This window comes from Thamnophis elegans, chromosome 13, assembly GCF_009769535.1.
Source record: "Thamnophis elegans isolate rThaEle1 chromosome 13, rThaEle1.pri, whole genome shotgun sequence".
Classification (NCBI taxonomy): Eukaryota; Metazoa; Chordata; class Lepidosauria; order Squamata; family Colubridae; genus Thamnophis; species Thamnophis elegans.
In genome coordinates, this window is record NC_045553.1 from 17,539,708 (window position 1) to 17,565,023 (window position 25,316).

At 45.4% G+C, this 25,316-nt stretch overlaps 1 protein-coding gene across 1 annotated transcript in view; it reads left to right on the forward strand.

The window, feature by feature from the left end:
- Positions 1–24,711, forward strand: part of GNAZ (G protein subunit alpha z) — a 63,628-nt gene extending 38,917 nt beyond the window's left edge. Inside the window, exon 3 of the mRNA XM_032229500.1 lies at positions 22,823–24,711. Within this exon, the coding sequence (XP_032085391.1) occupies positions 22,823–23,167 (345 nt within the window). The 3' untranslated portion in view covers positions 23,168–24,711. The remainder of the gene's footprint in view (positions 1–22,822) is intronic.
- Positions 24,712–25,316: the final 605 nt, after the last annotated feature.

Genomic DNA, 25,316 nt, shown 5'->3' on the forward strand with positions numbered 1-25,316 from the left:
ATCACATGCTTCCAGGTGTTGGGTGAAGAAGAAGAAGAATGGGTCGAGGGAGGGGCTTGCAGGGCTTTTTATAATCTGTTTGGCCCCACCTATCTGCCTCCTGCTCCTGTGCAAGAAATGTATTCTCAATGGGCCCATGCAGGGGCAACTCTCTAGGCTGAGTTTTGAATCCAGGTTTGGTTGAGTTCTCAGATGCCAAGTGGTCAGTTGAGTAAAGGGCCAATATTATCATGCCTTAATCCCATCCCCCTGGAGCTGAAGGGGAGAACTCTTTATTATGTAAATGGACTAACTCAGGCTTTAATGGCTCATGGACAAAGTGGGTGGAGGCAGAAAGCTGCAGGGAGAGTTACTTTGTCTTTTTGAAACATGTTTCTTCCTTTTCACATCCAGAGAAACATAATATTCTGTCTTTTCAATATTTCCTAGGATATTTCATTTTTCTGGGAGAGGGCTGAGTGATAACTTCCTACAATACCCTAGTAGAGGATCAATTTCTGTCCATCTAGGAGGAAGAAAAGATGGCAGCAGCATCTGCCTACAGGCACATTGAGACTAAACAGACTTCTTTGGCAACTGCAACCTGAGTTTTTGGTGCCACTAAGTCTGCCTTAATAAATCACTGTGAGCCTTTGGAGGTTGAGTTGAGCAGACTCCTTTAATCACCCTCCTCCCCCCTCCAGCTCTTGGGCTCATCAACATCTGGCTGCTGCAAGACCACCAGGAAATCTTTGTGGAACATTTTTGGCTGATGTTCCCAAGAAGGCACCTCTGGGAGGCTGGGAATTGTTCCAACAACTATTAAGTCTGATCTCCTTATCCTAAATGGCTCAGTTGGTAAGGAAACTAGTACAATACGTTATTGAATCCATCACCAGAAGACTTTTGCCCCAGCTGACTCTCTGGAAAAAAGATGGAATAAAGATGTCTAAGAAGAGAGCGGAGGGAGTTTTCTCCTTTTCAAATTCCGACCAAGCCTTGCAAGCCCATCGGTCCATTTGCGATGGGTGCACAGTCACTGCCATGCACAGCAGCCTCCAAAGGTTAATGATGTGAATGCAGGCTGTCCTGGCAAAAGCTTTGCTCAAGAACCCCAAAGGCAAGGGAGATGCTCAGTTTGATCATGAATATGTAAAGCCCAGGACAAAATTAATCAGGATCTCAAGTCAGATGAAAGTAATCGTTCCCAACAACTTTGTGTTTTAGAGGAAAATAAACCACCTTTTCATCTCTTTCTGCAGGAGGTCAGTCAGTAGCAACTTGATCCAGTTGTTAAAACTCAGCAGTCCTCAGCCACTCTCCTTCCCCTGCCTTTCAAAAAGCCCATTCCCTGTATTCTGAATCAATTCCGCCAGAGGTCAGGGGCAACTATTTTAGAACTCCATTAAGTGACATTCAATCTCCAGACTTCCCCCTCTCTTCTGCAAAAAACTCCCTCTTGGACTTCAATTCAGACCTTTGCTCAATGACTGGAGGCCTGCATATCGTGGGGCGCTTGGTGCTCTCTGAGCTTGGTTGTTTTCTTGGAGACATTTCATTACCAAACCAGGTAGCATCAACATCAACACTGTTCATGTTATCTAGTTTGGTAAAGAGCCGAGGTGGCGCAGTGGTTAAATGCAGCACTGCAGGCTACTGCAGTTCGGCTGTTCAAATCTCACCGGCTCAGGGTTGACTCAGCCTTCCATCCTTCCGAGGTGGGTAAAATGAGGACCCGGATTGTTGTTGGGGGCAATATGCTGACTCTGTAAACCACTTAGAGAGGGCTGAAAGCCCTGTGAAGCGGTATATAAGTCTAACTGCTTTTGCTATTGCTATTGCTATAAATGTCTGGGAAAAACAACCAAGCTCAAAGAGCACCAAGAAACCTGTAGTTACGAATCCTGAGCTACAAATATTCTGTTCTATCAGTAGTACATTCAGATTATACGGCTAAGATTCTAAAAGATCAGAGCAAGTCTACCACTGTTCTGTTGTTCAGAAAAGGTCCTGAAGGAAGTTGTAGGTAGACAACTAGCTGTTGCAAAATAATATTACAGTGGAGGAACACACTGGTTTTAGTAAGAGACATTCAGCATTAGACCACTGTCTAATATTTATTTAATCCATACTTTATATAAAAAAAGGAACTCTACCCACTCACACTGGCCAACAAATCAATAAAAATATAACTTTGGATGATGGTAGATGAGAAACTGGAGGAAAATTTTAGTATAGCATTAACATAGTTTTAAAAAGTAAAATCCTACACAGAAGGGACACAGAGGGCCAGTGGAGTTTTACCGTAATTCCCCATTCTGTACCACTGTGTTATCAGGATCGCTATTGATTTACATTAGTGTGAGTCTGCAGCATTCACAGAAAACCAGTCACCAATTCTCAACCAATGGAGAGGTTTTAACAGATGATGTTACCTAATATGGAACATAGAAAATACAAATATTTCCCTCTGTTGGGTTTTGCTGCTGGCATTTGGTTGTTGGTCAGGAAGGGCATGCTTGTTCACTCACCTCATTGACATTGAAAAAGAAATCCTCTTCATCACCAAAGCTATCAATGGCAGCGCATGACTTCTATTTCACCTGGGGTGGCCTAGGGATGCGTGTCTGGACCTTTGAGGCAGTCTTGTTGAAGGAGGGAGGGAAGTGGAAGAAGCTGGGTGTCTTCCGGAGTGGCTGCCTGGGGAGAGAACGCCTTCCCTTTGGGAGCCCCTGCTGATTTCATTGAGACGGTTCCCACTGATCTCCTGGCGGGAGGCAGCTGTGACTGGCAACCAAGGAGAGGCCCTGCTGGCAGTGCCAAGTAAAGGGAGGAGAGGTGTCAATTTACTCCATGACTGGACCTGAACCCAGATCTCGGGATGTGCAGGGAAAGGGCAGTCCTCTTGCCAAAAAGGCGTCTCTGCTTATCTAAGTGCCACTGGTGTAAAGAAAAGCAGAATGATGCAGGCTTTGTTTATCTCTTTCACCAATGTAGAACTGCCACAAAAGGGAGCTCCTTCCCCTGAAGGAGGAGTGCAAAAGAAAGAGAATGTGATGGAAATGGTTCCATTCATGTTCAATTAAATTAAAAAGGATCTATTAGAGCTCAGGCTACACTTTCACCCCAGGGCTGCTACGCTGATTAAGGAGCCCTGGTTGTGCTACAGGGTAGCTGGGCCTGAAACTCTGGCTACCTTCCGTGTAATTGCATCCTGCGTGCTCAGCAGAAAGAGGAGAGGAGCGGCAGGGAGCTGCCAGCAGCCCTTCCAAATGGCCACCATTCACGCTGCGCCTTGTGCCGCATGCAAGAACGCAGGCACAGGGAGGAATAATGTGCAGCAGGGCTCTGCAACAGAAAGGGATGTGCCTGGGGGTGCTCTCTTCCTTGCGGCATGTCCCTTGGGCAACCTCACACCGACGCTGCTTTGCTAGGTGAGGGTGAAGTCCTTGTACTTCACACCAGTCTGCTTCTAAAGTGGTTGAGAAAGGGCAGGTGTACATAAAACTGCTCCCCTCCCCTCTTCTGGAGGAAGGTGAGATGAGACACACCACGGTCCTCTTCCCCTCCCCAATGGGGGGTTTGCACAGGAGAGATTGATTCCTGGGGTCAGCCATCTCCAGTGGCTTTTGTTAATGTTGACCAGAAGTCCATCCTTTGAAGCTGCAGGGATTGGAGGAATTCACTCTTTGGTTTGGCTTTCGGGCAGTCTGGCCATGTTCCAGTGTATTTGGCATTCAATGTCTTGAAAACGTCTGTGTGTCTCTAGATCCGTGATGGCGAATCTATGGCACGCGTGGCACAGGTGGCACGTGAAGCCATTTCTAAGGGCACGTGAGGTGACATGCGCACCAGCTGATTTTGGCCTTGAGATTTGGCTGTTTTTCACCCCAAATTCCTGAAGCCCCCGGAGGGTGAAAAACAACCCAAACACACAAACTGGAAGTTCGGGAACAGACTTCTGGTTTGCATATTAGGCTGTTTTTCGCCCTCCGGAGGCTTCAGGAGGGTGAAAAACAGTCCAACATACAAACTGGAAGTAGGAAAAAAGGCTGTTTCTGGCCTCCGGAGGACCTCGGGGAGGGTGGTGGGTGCCGTTTTCGCCCTCCCCAGGCTCCAAGAAAGCCATGCGCACATTCACGAGGCGGGCAGGGGGGTCATGTGTGCATGCGCAGGGTGCATGGGGCGGGGAGGCATTAAATTATGGGGGTGGGCACTTGAGCGCGTGCAATAGCGTATGGGTGTGTGCTTTTGGCACCCGAGGTGAAAAAGGTTTGCCATCCCTGCTATAGATCGTATGAGCTTGGAAGCGGGAGAACAACTGGTGCTGATTCCAGGCCCCTTTGGGGTTGTTCTGGACTCAGATGGCACAACTGCTGTCAATAGGACTTCATTCCCTCTAAAGGGAGGGGGCCATGAGCTTGCTGGAACCAGTAGGGATGCTGGACAGCCACATCACCATGATGCCTCTAGCCTAGAGTGCAAAGTCTTGGCATCACGGCTCCATGCCAGGTTAGACTATTACATGTGTCCCCAGATTTGGAACAGGACATCCTTTTCAGACCCCATCATGGATTTCTAAGCTCAAGAGTAATTCTGTTTTTCTGCAATTGCATAACTATGGAATAACATCTGGGCCTTGACATGTGGAAGCAGGAAAGCAAAGGCAAATGAGGAAGGATTTGCCTTTGTCACAATCCAGAAGAGGGTTCCAAACTTAAATGAAGTATACTTTTATTAGTTTGTTTATGCTGCTGTTTATATGAAGCAGCATTGGTGTGGGTAAATTTGTCTGGATTTATCTAGTAATCCTCCCAGAGCCATTGGGGAATGAATGGACAGAATATTAGCTTGTTTAATCTGTTTGCTGTCCTTCTTGCCTCAAGGCAACTCTAGGCGGCTTATATTAAAAGCAACAAGGCCAGGTGGTGACATAGATTAGATTAGATAGATGGATGGATGGGTGGATGGAACTTAACATCTGAGTTTTACTGCTTTTCCTCGTTCAGATGTCCTTTACATGAACACTGGATGTATTACTGCTTTTAGTATATTCTTATTATTTTATATCTTACAAACTGATCCAAAGGTGCTTTTTCAAAAGGCAACTGGATTTTGATTTCCCTTGAAGACATTTCACTTATCCAAGAAGATTTTGAATTCAAAACTGAAGAAGATTCTTAGATGAGAAGTGAAGGAAAAAAAAGACCAGTTGCCTTTCAAAAAAGCACCTTTGGGACAACCATGATCTGGATGACTGAGAATCTCCTTAGACTTTTACAAACTGAATGAAGATTCTCTTTATAGGAAGCAGCATAAGATACATGGATAATAATTCAAAATTTAAAGCCCCTTGGAGACTGTGACTCCTGGCGTAGTCTTTGGGGTGGTGCTCTTGACGCTTTGAGATATCCCACTACAACCTGTTTCAAGTTTGAGATTGTGTGTGTGTATGTGTGTGTGTGTGTATAAGGATGAGAAAGATCACTATTTCCACTTGCAAGACAGCATCCTATCCCCAAAGGGTCCCTCGAGGCCTTTGGGGGAGACTGAAATAGGGTGGTGGAGCTGCATTAATTCCTACCTTGTGCCCGACTGGCAAGGAATGGAAGGAAGCCTAAGCTGATTGGGCAGCTTTTAACCAGTGTGACGCCCCCAGCCCCGCCTGGGCCTGCAGGTTGACTTGGATTAGACCAGGAATCCCTTTCTCCTCTGTGAAGGAAGACAGACAGAAGCCTTTTTCAAGCTGAAGGAGAATAAAAACTGCATTTATCGTTGCTTTTTCAAAATGACTCCCAGCTCCAAATGCATTTGAGGATTAGAAGAGTCACAACTGATAGTAGGAGACGTCACTTTCCTCACCCTGCACGCACTTTCTGCTGTCTGGGAAATGTGTGTGCGTGGAGACTAGGCCAAGAAGATTACACTCCTGTGTTTCTGCCTCTCTCGGTGTTACAGCATCTGCCACATAAATCTTTTGCTGTGCTTCAGAATACATTAACCCTGAGAATCTGTTATTTGCTATTTCCATGGAAACTCAGAGCAACTGCATTAGTCCAAGAGCCTTCCCTCGTTTTCAGATGGCCAAGTGAAGCTCTCCTTATTAGAACAGATCAGAGCAGGGCACTGTGGGTAAACAAGATCAAAAAACGCAGGCACACAAGTGCTAAATCTGTGAGGGTGTTTAAGATACACAAGAGCCTGGAACCTTCCCTTGCCAGCTGCTCGGATGCTTCCAGACAGACGGAGCCCAAAGGTTAGGAGCCTTGAGTGCAATAGCTAAGAGCCATCCAGACGCAAAGCGCGGCTTTCGGAATATGCCAATGTTGGTTAACAAAAAAGGTTGAGATAAAACACCGTAGAGCTACGATAGTGGACTGGTTTGCATCACATCACCAAATTGTTTTTTATCCTCCAGAGACAAATCCCTGAGGTAATCAAGAGCGATGCAATTCCCACAGGTGTTTAACCACTTGGGTTTCATGACTGAAACACAACAGTTGGTGATGAGGCTCTTCTCAAAGAGCCTGTGGAAGTTAAGAGCATCTTTCCTACAGGATATAAATCCTACAGGATGCTTATAGAAGAAGGTAACTAAGCACTCTTCAATAATGTGCAGCGATAGGGGAAATCCTAACGCAGAGCAAGGGTGGCCTTCCTCTGACGGAATCACCTGGCTCCATCTGCCAACATCTGCTGCTTCCTAGAGACCGAGAGGGAATCTACCAGAGCCCCCATTCTAAAGGGTGCTTTGGGGGGGGGGGGCAGGGGTGCTGAGGCAGTCTCTGGCTTGCCTGCCCCTGATCAGGACCATTGAATCTGACACAATCATCTGAGGCAAGAGAGATTGCACATCACTGCCACCCATTCCCCACTGCTGTTTTGAAGGGCCAATACAAAAATTGTGTGAGCTGAGAGTGTGGTCAAGAGGCCACTGAAACGAGAGCTCACATCCTGCTCTAATGCACCTTCTATTAGGACACCTTCAATTTATAACACTTTACCTAATAAGATACCCAGGAAGTACTGATCTTTTTTATGGATAACTACTTTTACCAGATCAGTATGAAGTAGTTTCTCTGAATGTTTATGGAGATTCTCAGTCATCCAGGTCATGGTTGTCCCAAAGGTGCTTTTTCAAGAGGCAACTGGACTTTATGGTTTTTCTTTGAAGATGTTTTCACATCTCATCCAAGGAGCTTCTTCAGCTCTGACAGGATGGTGGGGAATGGAAGGATTGATACACCTTGCAGACAGCTGGTCAATTGCGTTCTTTTAGGGAGTCGTTATGACCACCTGGAGGTTTATCTATCATCAGGGTCACCTGAGTGGTGCAAATGGGTGTGGAGCCTTCTGGAAACTGAAAGGACTGTGTTGTAGACTGGATAGATGGTGTCCTACCCCTACCCCTCTGTTGAGAGAGGACTGTTCAGTTTGGACATAGATGGCCTCTTTAAACTCTCTTTCAAACCAGTAATCCTCTCTGTCCAAAGTGTGGACTTTGCTGTCTTTAAAAGATGGCCTTTGTCTTTTAAATGCAGATGCCGGATCTAGTCCTGTTGGGTTTGTTCTCCTATGTTGTACCATGTGTTTATGAAGTGGTTGTTTTGTTTCCCCAATGTACAGATCTGCACATGGCTCACTGCATTGTACTGAATATACTATGTTGCCTATGTTGTGCCTGGGTGTTTTATCCTTCAGGTGGATAAGTTTCTGACTTAGTGTATTCTTGGGTTTGAAGTGTGCACATAATTCTGTTATGTTGTGTGTAAAATTAGGCAAAATTAACTGCCCATTCTTAATCCACTACCAATTGCAATATATTATTCTGTCTGTATTATTTTTATTTTTTACTATTATTGTTGTTTTTTATACTTTTATTTGTAATGCTGGTCTGTGACCATAATGAAAATTGATGGATTGATTGATTCACATCACAGCAAAGCTCTTTCCTCAGGAAGGCACGTTGAAGGATAGGTTAAAGGATGTCTGCTTTTGTTTTCTTCCCAGCACCCATTTTTGAATTCCTTATTACATTCATGTTGATTAAGGAAGACCTATAACTGATGACCTTTGTTCTGTTAGGGACCAGGTTCAACTGGTTAATGCCCAACAGAAACAGAAACTCCTTTTTAGCTTCAGATATTTGAAAAATCTGATTTTCTGGAGTGCAATGCATGCTGAAGAAAGGTTTGTCCTTCCTTTTTCCAGGAGGTCTGGCAGATCATCTGAGCCTGTACAACCCCTTGCAGCTTCTCTCATGCAAAGAGATCTTTGTTAAGTCTTGTTCCTTTTGAGCCCAGTTGAGGTGGATGAATACCTGGGGCATAGCAGTCCATGAGTGTAGCCGTCTGAATGGGGCTTATATGAGAGCTAAAGAGCATGACTACTTCTTCATAGAAGGAGTGGAGGTTTATGATCTGTCTTCCAAGGGTGTACCAATAATTGCTCAGAGGAGATCTGCAATGTTCACTAGTGTGAATGTGCATTTTCCTCAAATCCTCTTGCGAAACTATCTCTTTTGAGTAATTTGATAATCATTTGTCAACCTTTGGTTAAAGTTTACTAGTAACTATTGTTAAGAAGACACTTAATGCTGTTGTTGGCCTTCTCTCCCAGAATTTGATCCAAATGATGAGTTTCTGCAACATTAAGCAGATTCTTACAAACCATCATTGTAAAATTTTTCACTCATGGAATCCATTGAGGCCAATGGAATCATTGGTCGTTTTCCCCAATTTCCAGGGTGAGGCAGAGGCAAGAACTGGTCGTAGGAGGGAATTCTCAAAAATGGCTTTGCTGAGATGCCTTTGGGCCCCTGTGTTCTGCACCATGGAGGTGTTTATTACCCACAATTAATTGGAAGGAACTGGGGGGAAAAAGAGCCAGGCTGGCTCAGGAATTCTTGGAATTGAAGTCCCCAGCTCATAAAACTGACTGGGCTGGATGGTCACTGAGGGGATTCCACCTGGATTTTTGGCCCAACCCTCTGTTGGGGAGGGAATAGAAAGGAGCCCAGTGTGTACTGAATAGAATGGAATTCTTTATTTACCAAGTGTGATTGGACACACAAGGAATTTGTCTTTGGTGCAGATGCTCTCAGTGTACATAAAAAGACAAATACATTTGTCAAGAATTATAAGGTACAATACTTAATGATAGTCAAAGGGTGCAAATAAGCAATCAGGAAATAATATCAATATAAATTGTAAGGATATAAGCAACAAGTTAAGAGTCCCGCAGTCATAAATGGGAGATGGGTGATAGGAATGATGAGAAGACTGATACTAATACTAACACAGCGTAAATGAATAGTTTGACAATAGTGAGGAAATTATTTGTTTAGCAGAGTGATGGCATTCGGGAAAAACTGCTCTTGTGTCTAGTTGTCTTGGTGTGCAGTGCTCTATAGCGTCGTTTTGAGGGTAGGAGTTTGAAACAATTTATGTCCAGGATACAAGGGGCCTGTAAATATTTTCACAGCCCTCTTTTTGACTCATGCAGTGTACAGGTCCTCAATGGAAGGAAAGTTGGCTGTAATTGTTTTTTCTGCAGTTCTGATTATCCTCTGAAGTCTGTGTCTGTCTTGTTGGGTTGCAGAGCCAAACCAGACAGTTATAGAAGTGCAGATGACAGAAACAATGATTCCTCTGTAGAACTCTATCAGCAGTTCCTTGGGTAGTCTGAGCTTTCTGAGTTGGCGCAGAAAGAACATTCTTTGTTGTGCTTTTTTGATGATGTTTTTGATGTTAGGTGTCCATTTTAGGTCTTGAGATATTATAGAACCTAGAAATTTGAAGGTCTCTACTGTTGACATTGCATTGTTTAGTATTGTAAGAGATGGTAGTATGGGAGGGTTTCTTCTAAAGTCTACCACCATTTCTACAGTTTTGAGTTAAGTTCCAGATTGTTCTGGTTGCACCACGAGGCTAATTGTTCAACCTCCCGTCTGTATGCCGATTTATTGTTGTCTCGAATGAGACCAATCACTGTTGTATCATCTGCAGACTTAAGTAGTTTAACAGATGGATCGTTTGAGATGCAGTCATTGGTATATTGAAAGAAGAAGTGGAGAGAGCACACAGTCTTGGGGAACACACAAGTGTGTTCAGGTACTGCTAGCTGATTTAGTTTAGTTAGAAGAATGTCCTGTATGATGGTATTGAATGCTGAACTAAAGTCTACAAAGAGGACCCTTGCGTAGGTCTTTGGAGATTCAAAGTGTTGTAGGATGTAGTGCAGAGCCATATTAACAGCATCGTCTGTCGATCTATTTGCTCGGTATGCAAATTGCAGGGGGTCCAACAGCGGATCCGTGATGGTTTTCAAGTGGGACATCACTAGCCTTTCAAAGGTTTTCAATAAATGTTAGAGCAACTGGTCTATAGTCATTCAGTTCCTTGATGGAGGGCTTCTTAAGCACTGGGATGATAATAGTGGAGTTTGAAGCAAGAAGGAACACATCTCTAGTGATTTATTGAAGATTTGGGTGAAGATGGGGGCCAATTGGTCAGCACAGACAAGCAAGAAGGAGTTATCTTGCCTGGGTCTGGTGCTTTTCCTGGTTTCTGTCTGTGAAATAGATCTTCCTTTTCTGTGATCACCAGGGGTTGTGAACCCAATGGGGTGCGGTTAGTTTGGCTGTTGTTGGTGTGTCTGGGATGGGGGTTGTGGAGGTAGGTGGCTGTAGTTTCCTTTCAAACCTGCAGTAAAACATATTCAGGTCATGCCAGTTGTTGATTTCCTTCAGCCTGAGAAGGAGGAATAAAAAACGGGCTGAAAATCTCACCCATGAGCTGTGCTAAGAATTGACTCTCTTCTGGATTCAGATAGAGATGGCCTACAAAAATGAGACAAGAAAGTATCTTTCTAAAATTAGCAACCTTGGGAGCTTAGAAGAAAAGTGTCAATGTTGGGATATGATAAATGGGGATTGCTTTGGCAGATTTGGGCACATCAAGGATATAGATTACTTTAGTTCAATAATATTAAATAATTGTAATTTTTATACTCTCAGCCATCTTATCTCCAAATCCTCTTATTAATTGAGTAGAACAGTGTTTCCTTGAAAATAAGACCTGGTCTTATTTTATTTTGGGTCTCAAAATATGCACCAGGTCTTATTTTGGGGGATGGGATTCGGGGGATGGGAATCCCAGTGGTGGGATTCAAATTTTTTTTACTACCAGTTCTGTGGGCGTGGCTTGGTGGGCGTGGTATGGCTTGGTGGGCATGGCATGTTGGGCGTGGTGGGGGAAGGATACTGTAAAATCTCCAATCCCTCCCCACTCCAGGGGAAAGTTACTGCAAAATCCCCATTTCCTCCCGGGAGGCACAGACTAGTTGGGAGCAGGGCCAGTCAGAGATGGTATTTACCAGTTCTCCGAACTACTCAAAATTTCTGCTACTGGTTCTCCAGAACTGGTCAGAACCTGCTGAATGCCACCTCTGGTCTTACCTGCTTACCTTAGGACCACCATAGCTAGGCCTCCCACCCCGATACCTGTTGTGCCACTGCCTGACTTCTTCTGTGGCTGCTTGCAGCTATTTGCAGCCAGATGCCATGTGGCTCATTGCTCTGGTGCTGCTGCTCGCAGTGGGAGACTGTGTGCTGTGCTGTGCTGTTGTGCACGTGAGCCACACTGCATCCTGTTGCAAGCCACGCAAAAGACATCAGGCAGCATTGCGACAGGTGTCAATGTGTGGGAAGCCTGGCTGTGGCAGTCCTAAGGTAAGCAGGTGCAGGGCGTGTGGGGCAGCTCCATCCCCCCCCACTCCTTCCCTAGCTTGATTTTTATGCATGTGCCCCACCCCCACCTTGTACAACCAGATGGTGGGCGGGGCTTAACTAGGGATTATTTTGGGGTAGGGCTTATATTAAGTTCAAATGTAAATGTTGTAAATGTTTATTCCATTTGTATGCTGCCCTATTCCCGAGAGACTCAGGGCGGCAAACAAGCAGGGGGGAAGGGGAATACAAACAAAAAACAGACAAGTTAAAACAGAGCAACAGTCGCAACAGTTTAAGTGGGGCCAGGAACTCATCAGCCCCAGGCCTGCTGGAACAGCCAGGTCTTAGCGGCTTTGCGGAAAGCCGGAAGGGTGGTGAGGATCCGGATCTCCACGGGGAGATCGTTCCAGAGGGCCGGAGCAGCCAAAGTTCAGGCATGAAAATTGGGCTAAGGCTTGTTTTCGGGGTAGGTTGTGTTTTTGGGAAAACAGAGTATATCAGTTTCTTTTGCAGAATTGGAGGAGTTTATTTTGGTAATGTCCTGGGGATGATATTGCCCTTTCATTTCTGAATCTAACAGGTGCACCCAAATCTTGCTGTGCACCTTTGTTAGTTGCTGTAAACCAGTCTGGTCTAGTGCTGAAAGCACCATGGTAGAAAACAGGAGACCGTGAGTTCCAGGCCTACCGTAGGCATGAGACAAGCTAGATGAACTTGGGCCAATCTCTCTCTCTCAGCCCTAGGAAGGAGGCAATGACAAAACACTTCCCCCCCCCCCAAAAAAAAATCAAAGAAAACTGCAGGGACTTGGCCAGAGTCTCCAAAGATCAGGCACAATTGCTCAGAATTTTAGGTAGTGTATGTAGAGGAATGCAGCCAACCTTCTTCATCTAAGGGACCCTTGGGCTCTCTGAGCTTGGCGATTTTCTTGCAGATGTTTCATTACCTGAACTAATAACGTCATCAATGCTAGCTAGTTTGGGTAATGAAACATCTGCAAGAAAACAGCCAAGTTCAAAGAGCCCTAAGGGCCCTTCATTCCAATCCTGAGTTACAAACATGATCCTCTATTGGTATCTTCTTGAGCTCTCAGCATCAGCTACAGTATCCTTCAGGTCCAGTGGCAGGATCAGAATGGGAGGCATGGTGCCCTGTGGTCAGTGGGAAGCTTAACTGGTCCAGAATGGGATGGTGTGGCCAAATAGGGGCATAGCTTGTCAGGCTTGTGTACCACTTTTACTCTGCGAACTGCATGGGCTCCTGAGAGGCTCCTGGGTCAATTCAGAGTGCTTGTTGCCAACTATAAAGCCCTTTGTGGCACAGAGCCTGGTTACCTAAAGGGTTTTTATAGCTTTGCTTGACCTGTGCAAACAGGCAGGGCTGGCATGCACCCTCCCCCGCCATCCATTCAGCTGATGAGGCGGCAGAAGCAGCCTTGTCAGTTACAGCATAGAGAGGGAAACTTGTTTCAAGTGAAGTTAGTTGTTTACCATTGGATGAATCTATAAAATTCCATGAATAAGTATTTTTAAGAATGAAGATTTATCTTTAAGAATTATATTAGCTTTCTTGATGTGGTTCTGTGTTTTTGAAAACTTGTTTTATACAAAGAACAAAAACTACCCAATAATTATGTTTGCTGCCTTCATAAGATTTTTCTCTCTAAATTTTTTTTTTACTCAAAGTTTTTGAAGTATAAGAAAATATAATTAGATGTGGCCATGAAGGCACTCTGGTGATTGTGATGAGTAGGAAGAGAGGGTCACGCAGGGCTGTTTCCTTTCCACTCCAGCCATCTCTTCCCTTCGGCTGAATCCCCAAAGCCTCTCTTGAACAGACTCGCCCTTCAGGGAATGCAGCTGGGGAGCCTTTGGGCCAGAGGAACAGTTGTTGATTAATGACTTGTCTCCCCCCCCCAAAAAAAAGATATTTGGGACATGAGCCAAGTATTTTGGAAGATTTAAATTGATTTTATGTGAATTTTCCTGGAAGCACCTTTGATTTGCGGCTTTTTTACAATGCCTGAGTCCTTTAATTGGAAAGGGCAGATATTAAATCCTGTTGAGATGCCCTGTAAGTGGGGGAGATCTGGAGATTCCAGAAAAAGCAAATTTTGGGGCTCCTATCTTGAATCCTTGCACACATCCTAGAATTCTTTTCACAATTGGAACCAGCATTAGGCTGCTGATAAACCACAGAGGGGCTTGTAAGGAAACAAGTCACATACCGAGGAAAGTGGAATGATTCAGACAGCACCTTTTGTGGTTTTCGAGATTCAATAAGAAAACCTAAAGGTTGCTAGAAAAGGATGGTGTCAGGAGGACCCCCTGCTGTCTGAGTCCACATCAAGAGCTAGGCAGACCTGCGGAGTGGCTTTGGGCAGAGGCTTATCAGGGAAGTCACGTACAGGGGAGATGGACGGCAAAACATTTTCATCCAGGAATAAGTATACTTCATTAAAGGTAGCGAAATGGATCAGGATACTGTGTAGAGTCAGGAAGAGGACTTGGATTAGCAAGGCAAAGGGGGCTGAACCTTTTTTTGAGGCTTAAGGACCAAGATAAGACTTGGATCAGGCAGGACCTCCCTGATTCTCTGCCCCGAAAGAAAGAGGTGAGGAAAGGCAGCCCAGGGCTGCTTCCAGAGCCAGTCTCAGTCCACGGCCTGATTTCATGGTTGCCCTCCAAGGGTGATTGGCAGATATCAGAGGAAATAGTGAACATTGTTTTCCCTGCTGTGCTGAGCTTAAAAAGAAAGCAACAAATAACTCAGGGGAAATAAATGATAAAGGCGCAATAAGATCATATAAGGAAATGAGATAAAATGTTTGACAAAGTGCTCAGTGCATTTCAGAGCCTATGTGTTGTATTTTTATCCTTTTCTTTCTGAGAAGCAATGTCTTCTTCGCTATGACAAAAGTGGAAATTTGCCCAAATACATTGCACATTTTTAACATTCCCTTTCATGCCTCTTAAGATATTTTTTTTTTCCCTGCTAAATTTTAAAAGAATACAGAGCTTGCTTTCACTTGATCACCTGCCTGCAAGCCTTCCGGAACAACAGTCTGGGTGGGAGGAGGTGACCACTTTCATTGTTTTACAGGTAGTCCTCAACGTATGACCACTATTGAGCCCCAAATTTATGTTGCTAAATGATACAGTAGTTTGGCCCCATCTTACAGCCTTCCTGGCCACCATTGTTAAGTGAATCACTGCAGTTTTTCACTCTGTCACATTGTTGTTAAGTGAATCTGGTTTCCCCCTTGACTTTGCTTGTCAGAAGGTCACAAGAGGGGATCACGTGACCCCAGGACGGCTGCAACTGTCATCAGCTGCCAAGCGTCTGAATTTTGATCATGTGACTATGGGGACGCAGCAACAGTTGTGTGAAAAACGGCCATGCGTCACCTTTTTCAGTGCGGCTGCAACTTCAGTCACTAAACAAACAGTTGTAAGTTAAGGACTATCTGTAATTGATTCTCTGCTTGCTGTTGTACCAGACTTATATAGATCTCCCATTCTTACATTTTGGCCAGGCCAGGGTTTCTCAACCTTGGCAACTTGAAAGTCTGGACATCAATTCCCAGAATTCCCCAGCCAGCTGAGCCAAGTTGCCAAGGTTGATGAACACTAGCCTAGCTGAAGCACTGCACTGCAAGATACTGTGCTACCTTTATTAAACAAGAGAGCCCAGAATTAGCCATAGCCATCAAGTCTGCCGCTCAGTACAGGAATCCAAATCAAAGCAACCATTTTCCAGCTCCAGCTACAAACAAGCTTGCTGAGGAAATACATTAAACTTAGAAGAAAAGCAATGACAGAATTTCCTGTGAGTTTGGGATATTAGACGTCCCTCCGCCTCACCCGATGAACATTCAGGTTGCAGTAACTGCTGTAGAAAGAATTTCAAATCAGTAATGCTAAATATAGCCAACTTTCACAATTGTTTCTTTCTCAAACATGTGAGAGAAAATTAAAATTCACAGTAACATCAGGTTGAATCAGAAACAGTTACTTTTCCGGAGGTGTTAATACTCTTGAGAAGATGACAAGCCTGCTAAGGGAGGGGGGCAGGAGGGATGGGGGGAGAGAGAGATGCTTACATGGGAGACAAAGTCCAAGTGGCTTGTGGCAAAACCACACACATTCCTTCCCTACACAGGGCTGCCTCCTTCCTCTTTGGAAGCTTCCCAAGAATTACTTTGAATTAAAAAATGGGCAGATCTCATCTTGGGAAGAGCATTCTTCATTTTGCAGAAGTCGCAAGAATATGAAACGGCTGCAGTTGCGTGCATTTTTGAGTTTGGGTTATTCATTCAAATTAGGGTAATCCCCATATCCTTGTATATAACTATATCCAAATTAGAATACTGAACCATAATACAAAAGGAGAAAATGCTGATAGAATTTCTTAGCAACTGCAGTAAGGCAAAGTGTATACCAGAAAACAAACAAGGGTTGATTATGATCATAAAGAGATCTGTCATTAAGCAGCTTAAGAGCACACTATGGTAACTACCCAAATTCAGCATGGATTTGCCAAGATCAAATCTTGTCATCCCATCTCAGGTTTTGATCAGGCAAAGTCTTCAATGTAGACATGCTGTAGACATAACATATATCGTCTTCAGCAAAGTGACCCATGGCTGATTAGCCTTTTAATTGTGTGAGTTTGAGGGTATGACAATTAAATGATTTCTCATCAACAGGAAGAGACATTGTGTGGAACACTAAAATATTTTATTAGGGAAGAAGGAATATTAATCAGATCTTCCAATGAAGAAGAACTAATAGCTCCAATGGGTAGCTTCTCCATTCTCTCCCCGTCTGTTCTTCTTTTTTTAAGGTTGTGGGCAGAGCTTCAGTAGAATGTCTAATACATTTCAGGCATTTTATTATTCTCCCGTGCATCGCTTGGAGAGTCCAAGCAATGGGTTAATTCAGTCTGGTTGCCCTGGAACTGAGGAAACTTTTCCCTGACCACGCCTCCTGGTATGATCGCTCCCCAGAAATTTTTCCTCAGTCTGCCAGTTCGGAAGTATTATTGTGAGCTTCAGCTGAATTGCCTTTCTTTTTGGTTTGGACTCTCCTAACTTCTTATTCTTTTCCCTCAAAGTTCTCCCTTTACTCCCTTCTACTTTTTCCTCTTGTTCATTGTGTGTTTTGCTGTTGCTGCGAGCCTCTAGGAGGCCAGGAGGTAAGCGTGCTGGTGGGGGAGGGCTCTCCATTGCCGCTCCGTTTAGGCCAGCTTCTGAGGTCTGCCGCATGCTTTTAAAAGGCGCGGCAAAAGCGGCAGAGCTTTCCTTGATCGTAGCAAGCCCTACGAGTCACCTTTATTATTTTCTTGAGGTTTGTTCGTTGTTTTTGGCCATTTCCATGCTTTAGCCTGCCGCGGAGTAGCGCGTGACCATCGGCTTGCAGGGCGGTCGCCGCATTTTGCCTCCTTCATCCCCCACGCTATACGATGGCCATTTTGGAAGGGCTTCGTGCTCTTTTTTGGCCTAACGGTTTGCCGCTCAGCCACGCTGGTTCAGGAGCCCGCTGGGTGGCAAGTGGCCAGCTCCAGGGTCTCCCACTGACCTCCTGTCGCCTTCACCGAGCACGAGGCGATGCTCCCAGGCCTTGCTTCTTTTTATTGCTGATATCCCTGCTCTCCTGACTGGCCTGACAGCCTTAACCTCCACGTAACCACCACTGGCACTGCTCCTTTATGCTCTCTTACTGAATGGATTTTAATTGTGTATCTATATTGCATGTTTTTCCCCCAATTAAAAGTTTTTTTCTCCTTATATTGCAGTGTAGCCAGTCAGAGCCTCCACTCCTGCCATCGACCTGCGCTTGACAGAGCAGCCTGTGCGGTCATTGACCATGGAACTGCCTGGTCCATCAGGTTCATTAGTCAGTAGACCAGGCCTCTCTCAGGCCCCTAGCAAGGTTTCTCCTCCTTCTAAGGGTGGTGGGGCTGGTAGAAGCAGGGTGGCTACCCAGGGGCATCCCCCCAGGGCTCCTTCAGCGGCCGAGGCTAAGAACGCTGAAAGGCGCCAAGCAATTCGAAAAGGCCCAGCACCAGGCAGCGAAGGATGCTCCCCAGGCCTCTCCTACTGGGGATTCCTTTGTTCTTTCCCTCCCAAGGGGAGATCCCATGGCCTGGATGGCTGAGGAGGTAGAATCCCAGGACCTGTCTCCTGACAGGTCTTTGGCTGAGCCACTTTCACTGGCTCCCTCGTGGTCTTATGACCAGGGCCCCATTCCTGAGGGCCTCACCCGAGGCGATTTAACCAAGGACACCCCCACTCACCTGGAGGAGTTCCTTGACCAAGACCCAGAGTTGGACCATGAGCCCAAGTTGTTCGCCTGCATGCAAGCCGTGGTTGCCCGTGCCATTGCCAAGGGCATCGCGGATGGCATGCAGAAACCCGCCGTTGCTCCCAGAACCTCCCAGCCTGGCCAGAGCGGTCCTCCCTCGGCTAAAAGGATTCATCACCCCTTTCTAAAGTCTTCTGTGGTCAGTGAGGCCTCTGCCCTTGAGGATCCTGACCAGGAGGGACAGGAGCTTTCGGAGGATGAGGATCTCCCTCCTGACGGTCCTGCCTTCTTGGGTCTCTTCAAGCCCAGCCTTTTTAAGTCTATCCTCCATAAGGTTAAGGCTGCTACCAGGGTTGGGATTAAACCCAAGCCCGCACAGCCTCCATCTGAATCCATCCCAGTAAATCCTAACGCGGCCATGTTCAATGTCCCAACTCCTCAACAGGAGCTGGTGCCGGTCCCTGGGTTGTTCCTAGACCTCATTCAATGCCAGTGGACCCAACCTGCCACTCTGTCCTCTCCCAGCGGAGCGGCAAGAAATTGTACACGATGGAGCCCGCCTTAGAGGACATCCTGGTCCTTCCGACCGCAGATTCCCGCCACTCCCATTGCAGCTCTTACACCCAACTCCTCCCTCCTTGCAGACCTGTTGGAGGGCCTCAAGGCAGAGGATAAGAAGGCGGAGAAGGCCTGCCACAAGACTCACCTTGTGGCTGCCTGGGCCATTAAGGTGTCTTCTTCCGCTTCCTTTTTTAGCAGGGCCATTTGGCTGCGCGAACTCCTGAATAAGCTCCCGGTGGGGGACATGCGCCTCCGCCAGGACGTGACCAAGATTATTGCAGTTTCCCAGTATGCGGCAGATGCCGCCCTTAATGCCACTAAATTTGCATCCAGGGTCCTGGCATCCAATGTTACATCCCGCTGTCTGATTTGGCTCCGCCATTGACAGGCAGACCAGAAACATAAATGGAAGTTGGCCTCTTCCCCCTTTAAGGGATCAAAATTGTTTGGGAAGGTTCTGGACCTCTTCCTCATTGAATCAAAGGATAAGAGGAAGGTTCTGCCGTCGACCTCTAAGAAGTAGGACCGTAAGTCTGCTCCTTACTCTAGAAGGCAGTCCTTTCGTTCCTCAGAGCCTTCCACCTCTTCCTCCTTCAACTCCCCCAACAGACCTCCCGGCCAGTCGGGGGATAGGGCACAGGACAGATCCTCCTTTCGGGACAGGGATAGGCAACAGTTTGGGTTTTGCAAATATTACCGCGGTGGAGCCTCTAACAGGCCTTTCCACAAGTCCAAGTGACTGCCCAAACTCGTCGCCCATTGGGGGCCGTCTCCAGCCGTTTGCCTCCCATTGGGCTCAGACCACGGAGGACACCTGGGTCCTCCAGATTGTTAGGGAGGGCCTCTCCCTGGAATTCCTGTCCCCTCCTCCCAGAAACTTCATCAGGTGCCCCACACCCTCCTGCCCTCTCAAGAGGGAGCTGATGAACCAGGAGATCCTCCATCTCTTGGAGATCAATGCGATAGAGCAGGTGCCCCCCGATCAGGAAGGCAGGGGGTATTACTCCATTCTTTTCCTGGTGCCAAAGAACTCGGGAGGGTGGAGGGCCATCTTGGACCTCAAGAACATCAACAGGCACATCACCTACTGGAGGTTCAAGATGCAGTCCCTTCAGTTCATCCTGGCGGGGATCCGCCAGGGAGACTTTCTCTCCTCTATTGACCTAAAGGAGGCATATCTCCATATCCCCATTCGCCCTCAGCACAGGAGGTTCCTGCGCTTCTTCTATGCCGGCCGACACGTTCAATACAGGGCCCTTCCATTCGGCCTATCATCGGTGCCCAGGACCTTCACAAAGGTTCTGGCGGTAGTAGCGGCCCATCTCAGATGCAGGCTCATAAGGCTGCAATGCTACCTGGACGACATCCTCATTCAGTCGTCGTCCAGGCAGCAGGCCTTGCGGGATCTTCACAGCACAATGAGGACCCTCCGAAACCACGGCTTTTCCCTAAATCTGGAGAAAAGCCACTTTACCCCCACCACCAGACTCAATCATCTGGGGGTGGTGATAGACACCACGTCATGCAGGGTCTTCCTATCTATTCTATTTTGAATTGTCCTTTTGGGGGAGGAAGGGAAGTATTGTATTTGGCAGCCCCTGAATTTCTAATGGGCCTCAACCTGAGCAGACCAGTATGCAGACTGTCTCTTTGAAAAAGAGGCCCAAAAGGGTTGGGAATGCCAAGGAGAAAAATGGCAGACAGTGGTACATCAAAGTCAACCACAGTTTCCTCCTCCCTCCCTCCCTAGATCTGTATCATAGATGGCAATCCTTCTGAATAGAATGCAGTCTCGTATGCATTAAAAAAAGGTCTTCAAGATGTGGCTCCCCCTGAGTTTGGTCACCAGCAGCATCTTTTGGCCAGGTGCAATTGAGCCAAGAGGATAACAGCATCCTTAGGTGAAAAGCTGCTTCTGGACAGGCAGTTGTCTAAAATGGCCATTCTAGCAATTAATATATAATAACAGAGTTGCAAGGGACCTTGGAGGTCTTCTAGTCCAACCCCCTGCTTAGGCAGGAAACCCTTCACCACTTCAGACAAATGATTTTCCAACTTCTTCTTAAAAACCTCCAGTGTTGGAGCATTCACAACTTCTGGAGGCAAGTTGTTCCATTGATTAATTGTTCTAACTGTCAGGAAATTTCTCCTTAGTTCTAGGTTGCTTCTCTCCTTGATTAGTTTCCATCCATTGCTTCTTGTCCTACCCTCAGGTACTTTGGAGAATTACTTGATTCCCTCTTGTTTGTGACAGCCCCTGAGATATTGGAAGACTGCTATCATGTCTCGCCTAGTCTTTCAATTCATAAAGGTTTACATGACCATTCTAGCTTTTACTTCTAAAACTAAATGAAACTGAATCTTTCAGTATCATTGCATCTGTTTATTATGTTTGGAAGTAGTCATTTGAGTGGCAAATGAAACAGCTTTCATTAGTACATGCTTTTAGTTACAGTCTATCTTATGTTTCTGGCTTATAGAACAATCTTTTTCAGACCTGGGTCAGAATTTTGGGATCTACTTTACTGTTTTCTTATAGTATTTATTTGGTTGGTTGTGTAATGTTTGTGGTGGTCCATTATAGGTAACATTGAAACACACAAAAAGGTTCCTTAACTACCTATTGAAGATGCATATCTAAACTGGTATCTTTGAGTAAAAATGAGATATTTAATAATTTTATTAATCTTACAAATCTTAGTTAGCAATTCAAGAAGAAAACGTTTATTCAGAGCTAAAGCCCAAAAGCTTTCAATACAGTTTTACAGAGGAAATATTGAGTCTGTCCTTTGTGTTTCCATAACTGTCTGATTTGGCACAGAGCAACCGGACAGAACAGGGACAGACTTCAACAGATAGTTAGGACTACGGAATAAACAATTGCAACCAGCTTGCCTTCCATAGAAGACTTGTATATTGCAAGGGTCAGAAAGAGGGCTGAGAAAATAGCTACAGACATAAACTGTTTCAACCCTCCCCACGGGATGCTGCTATAGGGCATTGCATGCCAAAACAATTAGACACATTTTTCATGCCATCACTTTGCTGAATACCTGATTCTCATAGTACTGTCTTATGTATATGTCCACTTACCCATGTTGTATGGCTGTGGTATTATTATCTTTCTCCTCTTGTCTACTACCCGCTCTTATTGGTATCATATTATAACATAAGATAACCAAATAACAGAGTTGGAAGGGACCTTGGAGGTCTTCTAGTCCAACGCACTGCTCAAGCAGAAGAGCTTATGTCCTTATGATTATCATTATTTTGTTGCTTTGCATGTACATAGAGCTGCTGCACCAGAGATGAATTCCTTGTGTGTCTAATCACACTTGGCCAAATAAAGTATTTTATTCTGTTCCTCCATCCCTGTTCTGTTCTTTTCCGTTCTGTTCTCTATTCTATCTTATCCTACTCTGATGGAAAAACCATCTTCAGCAATGCCCAGTGATCTGAAGAGGTTCAGTGAAAGTTTTCCTTTTATTATTTCAGGAAGGCACTACTCTCAAAGTCTTTACTAGTTCTGGCCCACCTTAATCTCTCAGTGGCTTTTGATGCCATCAGTCATGGAGTCCTTCTGGATTAGCGAGGCAGCCATATAAACTGAGCTACATGTTTTATGTGTAAAAGCCACTGAAAAAGTAGTGGGCAATATATGGCTTATTGTGGGGAATGAGTGATTGCAAAAGAAGCAAAATGTCTGCTTATAAGACATGCTTCTGCCACTTGGTGAATGAAAGCAACAGTTGAGTATGTCAGGAGAAACAAAAACGCATTGGATGTGAGTATATGTTGTTTAAACAGGAGAAAGGTTGAAGGGCGAAATATGAAGATGGACTGAATTTTAATCTGAATGTCCAGTGTGAAAGAAACATTTTGAAATGGGTATGGGTGAAAAGAGAACAAAATGAGGATTAACTTGCAAAACAAGCATATGAATGGAGAGTACCCAGGTTGAAAGGAACAAAAACAGAGAAGGTTGGATTGGATGGAATTTGTGAGAGGCTTGGAAACGAAAAGAGGAGAGCTTAAAATAAGCCATGTATGGAAATGCTGAAAGAAGGATGATTAGAGAGAGACACAGAGGGATAATGATATTGGATTGCATTGTTCCCCTCTTATTCTTAATTCCTCTTTTTAATTTCTTCCGACGCTACCTCTTTGCTCAAGAACGCGGGTGATGAAAGCATGCGCTGTTCCTGGTGCCTGATGTTCTTGCTGACACTTGCATCCTTTTCCACAGAGTCGGATGGCAGAGAGCCTTCGCCTTTTTGACTCCATTTGCAACAACAACTGGTTTATCAACACCTCCCTCATCCTTTTCCTGAATAAGAAGGATCTTCTGGCAGAGAAAATTCGCAGAATCCCGCTAACGGTCTGTTTTCCCGAGTACAAGGGCCAAAATACGTACGAAGAGGCAGCCGTCTATATCCAGCGCCAGTTCGAGGACTTGAATCGCAACAAGGAGGCCAAGGAGATTTATTCACACTTCACTTGTGCCACTGATACCAGTAATATCCAATTTGTGTTTGATGCGGTGACAGACGTCATCATTCAGAACAACCTCAAATATATCGGCCTTTGCTAAGGACCCTCCGAGGACATGAATCTGGCTTTGTGTGGCCATGCAAAATAGGCAGATCCCTCCATTCACAGAGGAAAAAAAGGGCAGGTGGGGAAGATCCAGTCCTGGAGGGGAGGCGTCTGGTGTACGTTCACAGATCCCTTCAGCTGTTTACACATTTTCTCCAAAAGAAACGGCTTACCGTCTGCACGCCTCCCCGCAAATGGTGAGGTTTTGAACCGAACTGAAAAGTTTTCATGGTCCCATCCTCACAGGCTCATCGTGTGTCATTTCCTTTCCTGCAGTGACAGAGCCACCCTGTTCTCTCTGTGATGAGCAGATTATTGTCTTTCCTGTCCTAGAAACCAGCTTCCTGTCGGGAAGGAGGCAGAGCCAGCATGCAGGAAATCCTTTCCAGGACAGAGGTCTTCCTTGCCTCCCTTCTGGGGCCCAGCCTGAGGATCTCACCCCTACGCATGCCCTGGTCAGGTTCCTTGCAGAACATGCTAAGCAGACTTTAGGTACATGCATTGTCTTTATGTAATGGTGTATCACAAAATATTTCGCCTGTGGAAGGACCTGATGTGTGGGAATGGTTTGGGGGCTGCCCATCTAAATCCTTCAGATTTTCAGATTGGGCAGCACGAAGTAAGAAATGAGTAGAATTACTGAACTGAAGATTAAGCTAAGTCGTAGTCACTATTCTACCGGTGAGGAATTTTATACGTTGAAAGTTTTTCTTTTCAATCCTTTTTTTGCCAAATAATTGTGTCCTTTCACACAATCTCTGTAACAACAAGTGGTTGGATTTTTCTTTTTGAACACAGGTTTAAGAGGTCTACGGATTCTTTTTAAGTTCTTGTTTTGTGTCTGCGTTCTGTGTGTGCCAATGGAGGGACTCATTCCTTTGCTCCACAAACATTCTGAGAAGGACGGCAGCATTTGCAACGGCCTTTCCAAACACAGGAGCCAATGAAACTGTATAATAGAGCCTTTTAAGTCTTTTGGGGTGTTTATTTTTAAAGTGTTGTAATTATTAGGTGAACAGATGAGTGATATGAACAATATTTAAATGTCTTGATATTTAAATTTTTAAAACTTAGTGGAATTAAAGAAATGGAAGTGATGCATTTTCATTTCTGTGTCATTGTGTTAAAATAATGCTGAATGGCCTTTTCCTCTGGCAAGCGCCTACTTAAATGGGCCAGAGAAGCCGTTGGGTCTTCACTGGAAAAACCTCACCTGGGGGTCATGCGGCCGGTGGTCACGCAACTCATCCTCATCCCCCCCGCATAAGTGTTCGTCCCAACTCCAGTGCAAGCTAAATGTGTAAATATGTATTCAAGAATTGTAAAGCACATCCATGCACTCATAGTTTCTTTCTCTCTCTCTCTCTCTCTCACACACACACAAACACACTCACTCACTCGCCTTCCTTCCCCTCCCTCTGTTTCCCAGTTGTATGAACATTAGTGGGAATTCACAGCCAAGGGCTTTAAGAAAAAAATAGCAGAAATAATGTTACAGGCTGTCCACTTTAAGAAAATAAATACTCTGAATGGTCCTAACTGGTTTGTGGTGTGATCACTGTTGCTTTGAAGCTTTGTGGTTTCGCACAGGTGGGTTTCTTAGGTATTCCACTTCAGACGAAGCCGGCCACAGAGCAGCAACTCTGAGGAGGCAGTGGCAAGAATCAGCCTCACTTTGAGGCAGCCTGGGGCTCAGGACGGGCCCTTGCAGTGGGGGGGGGGCTCCATGGCCAGCCCTGCTTGGCCAGAATGGCCCTTCGAAGACAGAGCTGAACATCTCTAGAAGTCTGAGAAAAAAGAACTTCAGAAACCTCAGAAGTTCTCATCCCAAACCCCTGGGATGGGGTAACCCCCCCACCCCACCCCCAGTGGCTGCTTCAATGTATTTTGTCCGTTTGCCATTTTGCAAATTTATTTTCAGTGATGTTATAGCTTTGATTTCTTTTTTTTCTTGTTTGCTTTTGTTGTATATGGCCCAGAGCATCACCACTTTCTTGGCCCCCCCAAATAGATTCAATCAATCAATCAATCAATCAATAAAAAGTGTGGATAAAATTGGGAAAAAATGTTTTCCCAATCAGATTCTATGGTATATAACATTAGTGGGGCTGGTATCTGAACTGCAGGTCCCAGCACAGATTTAG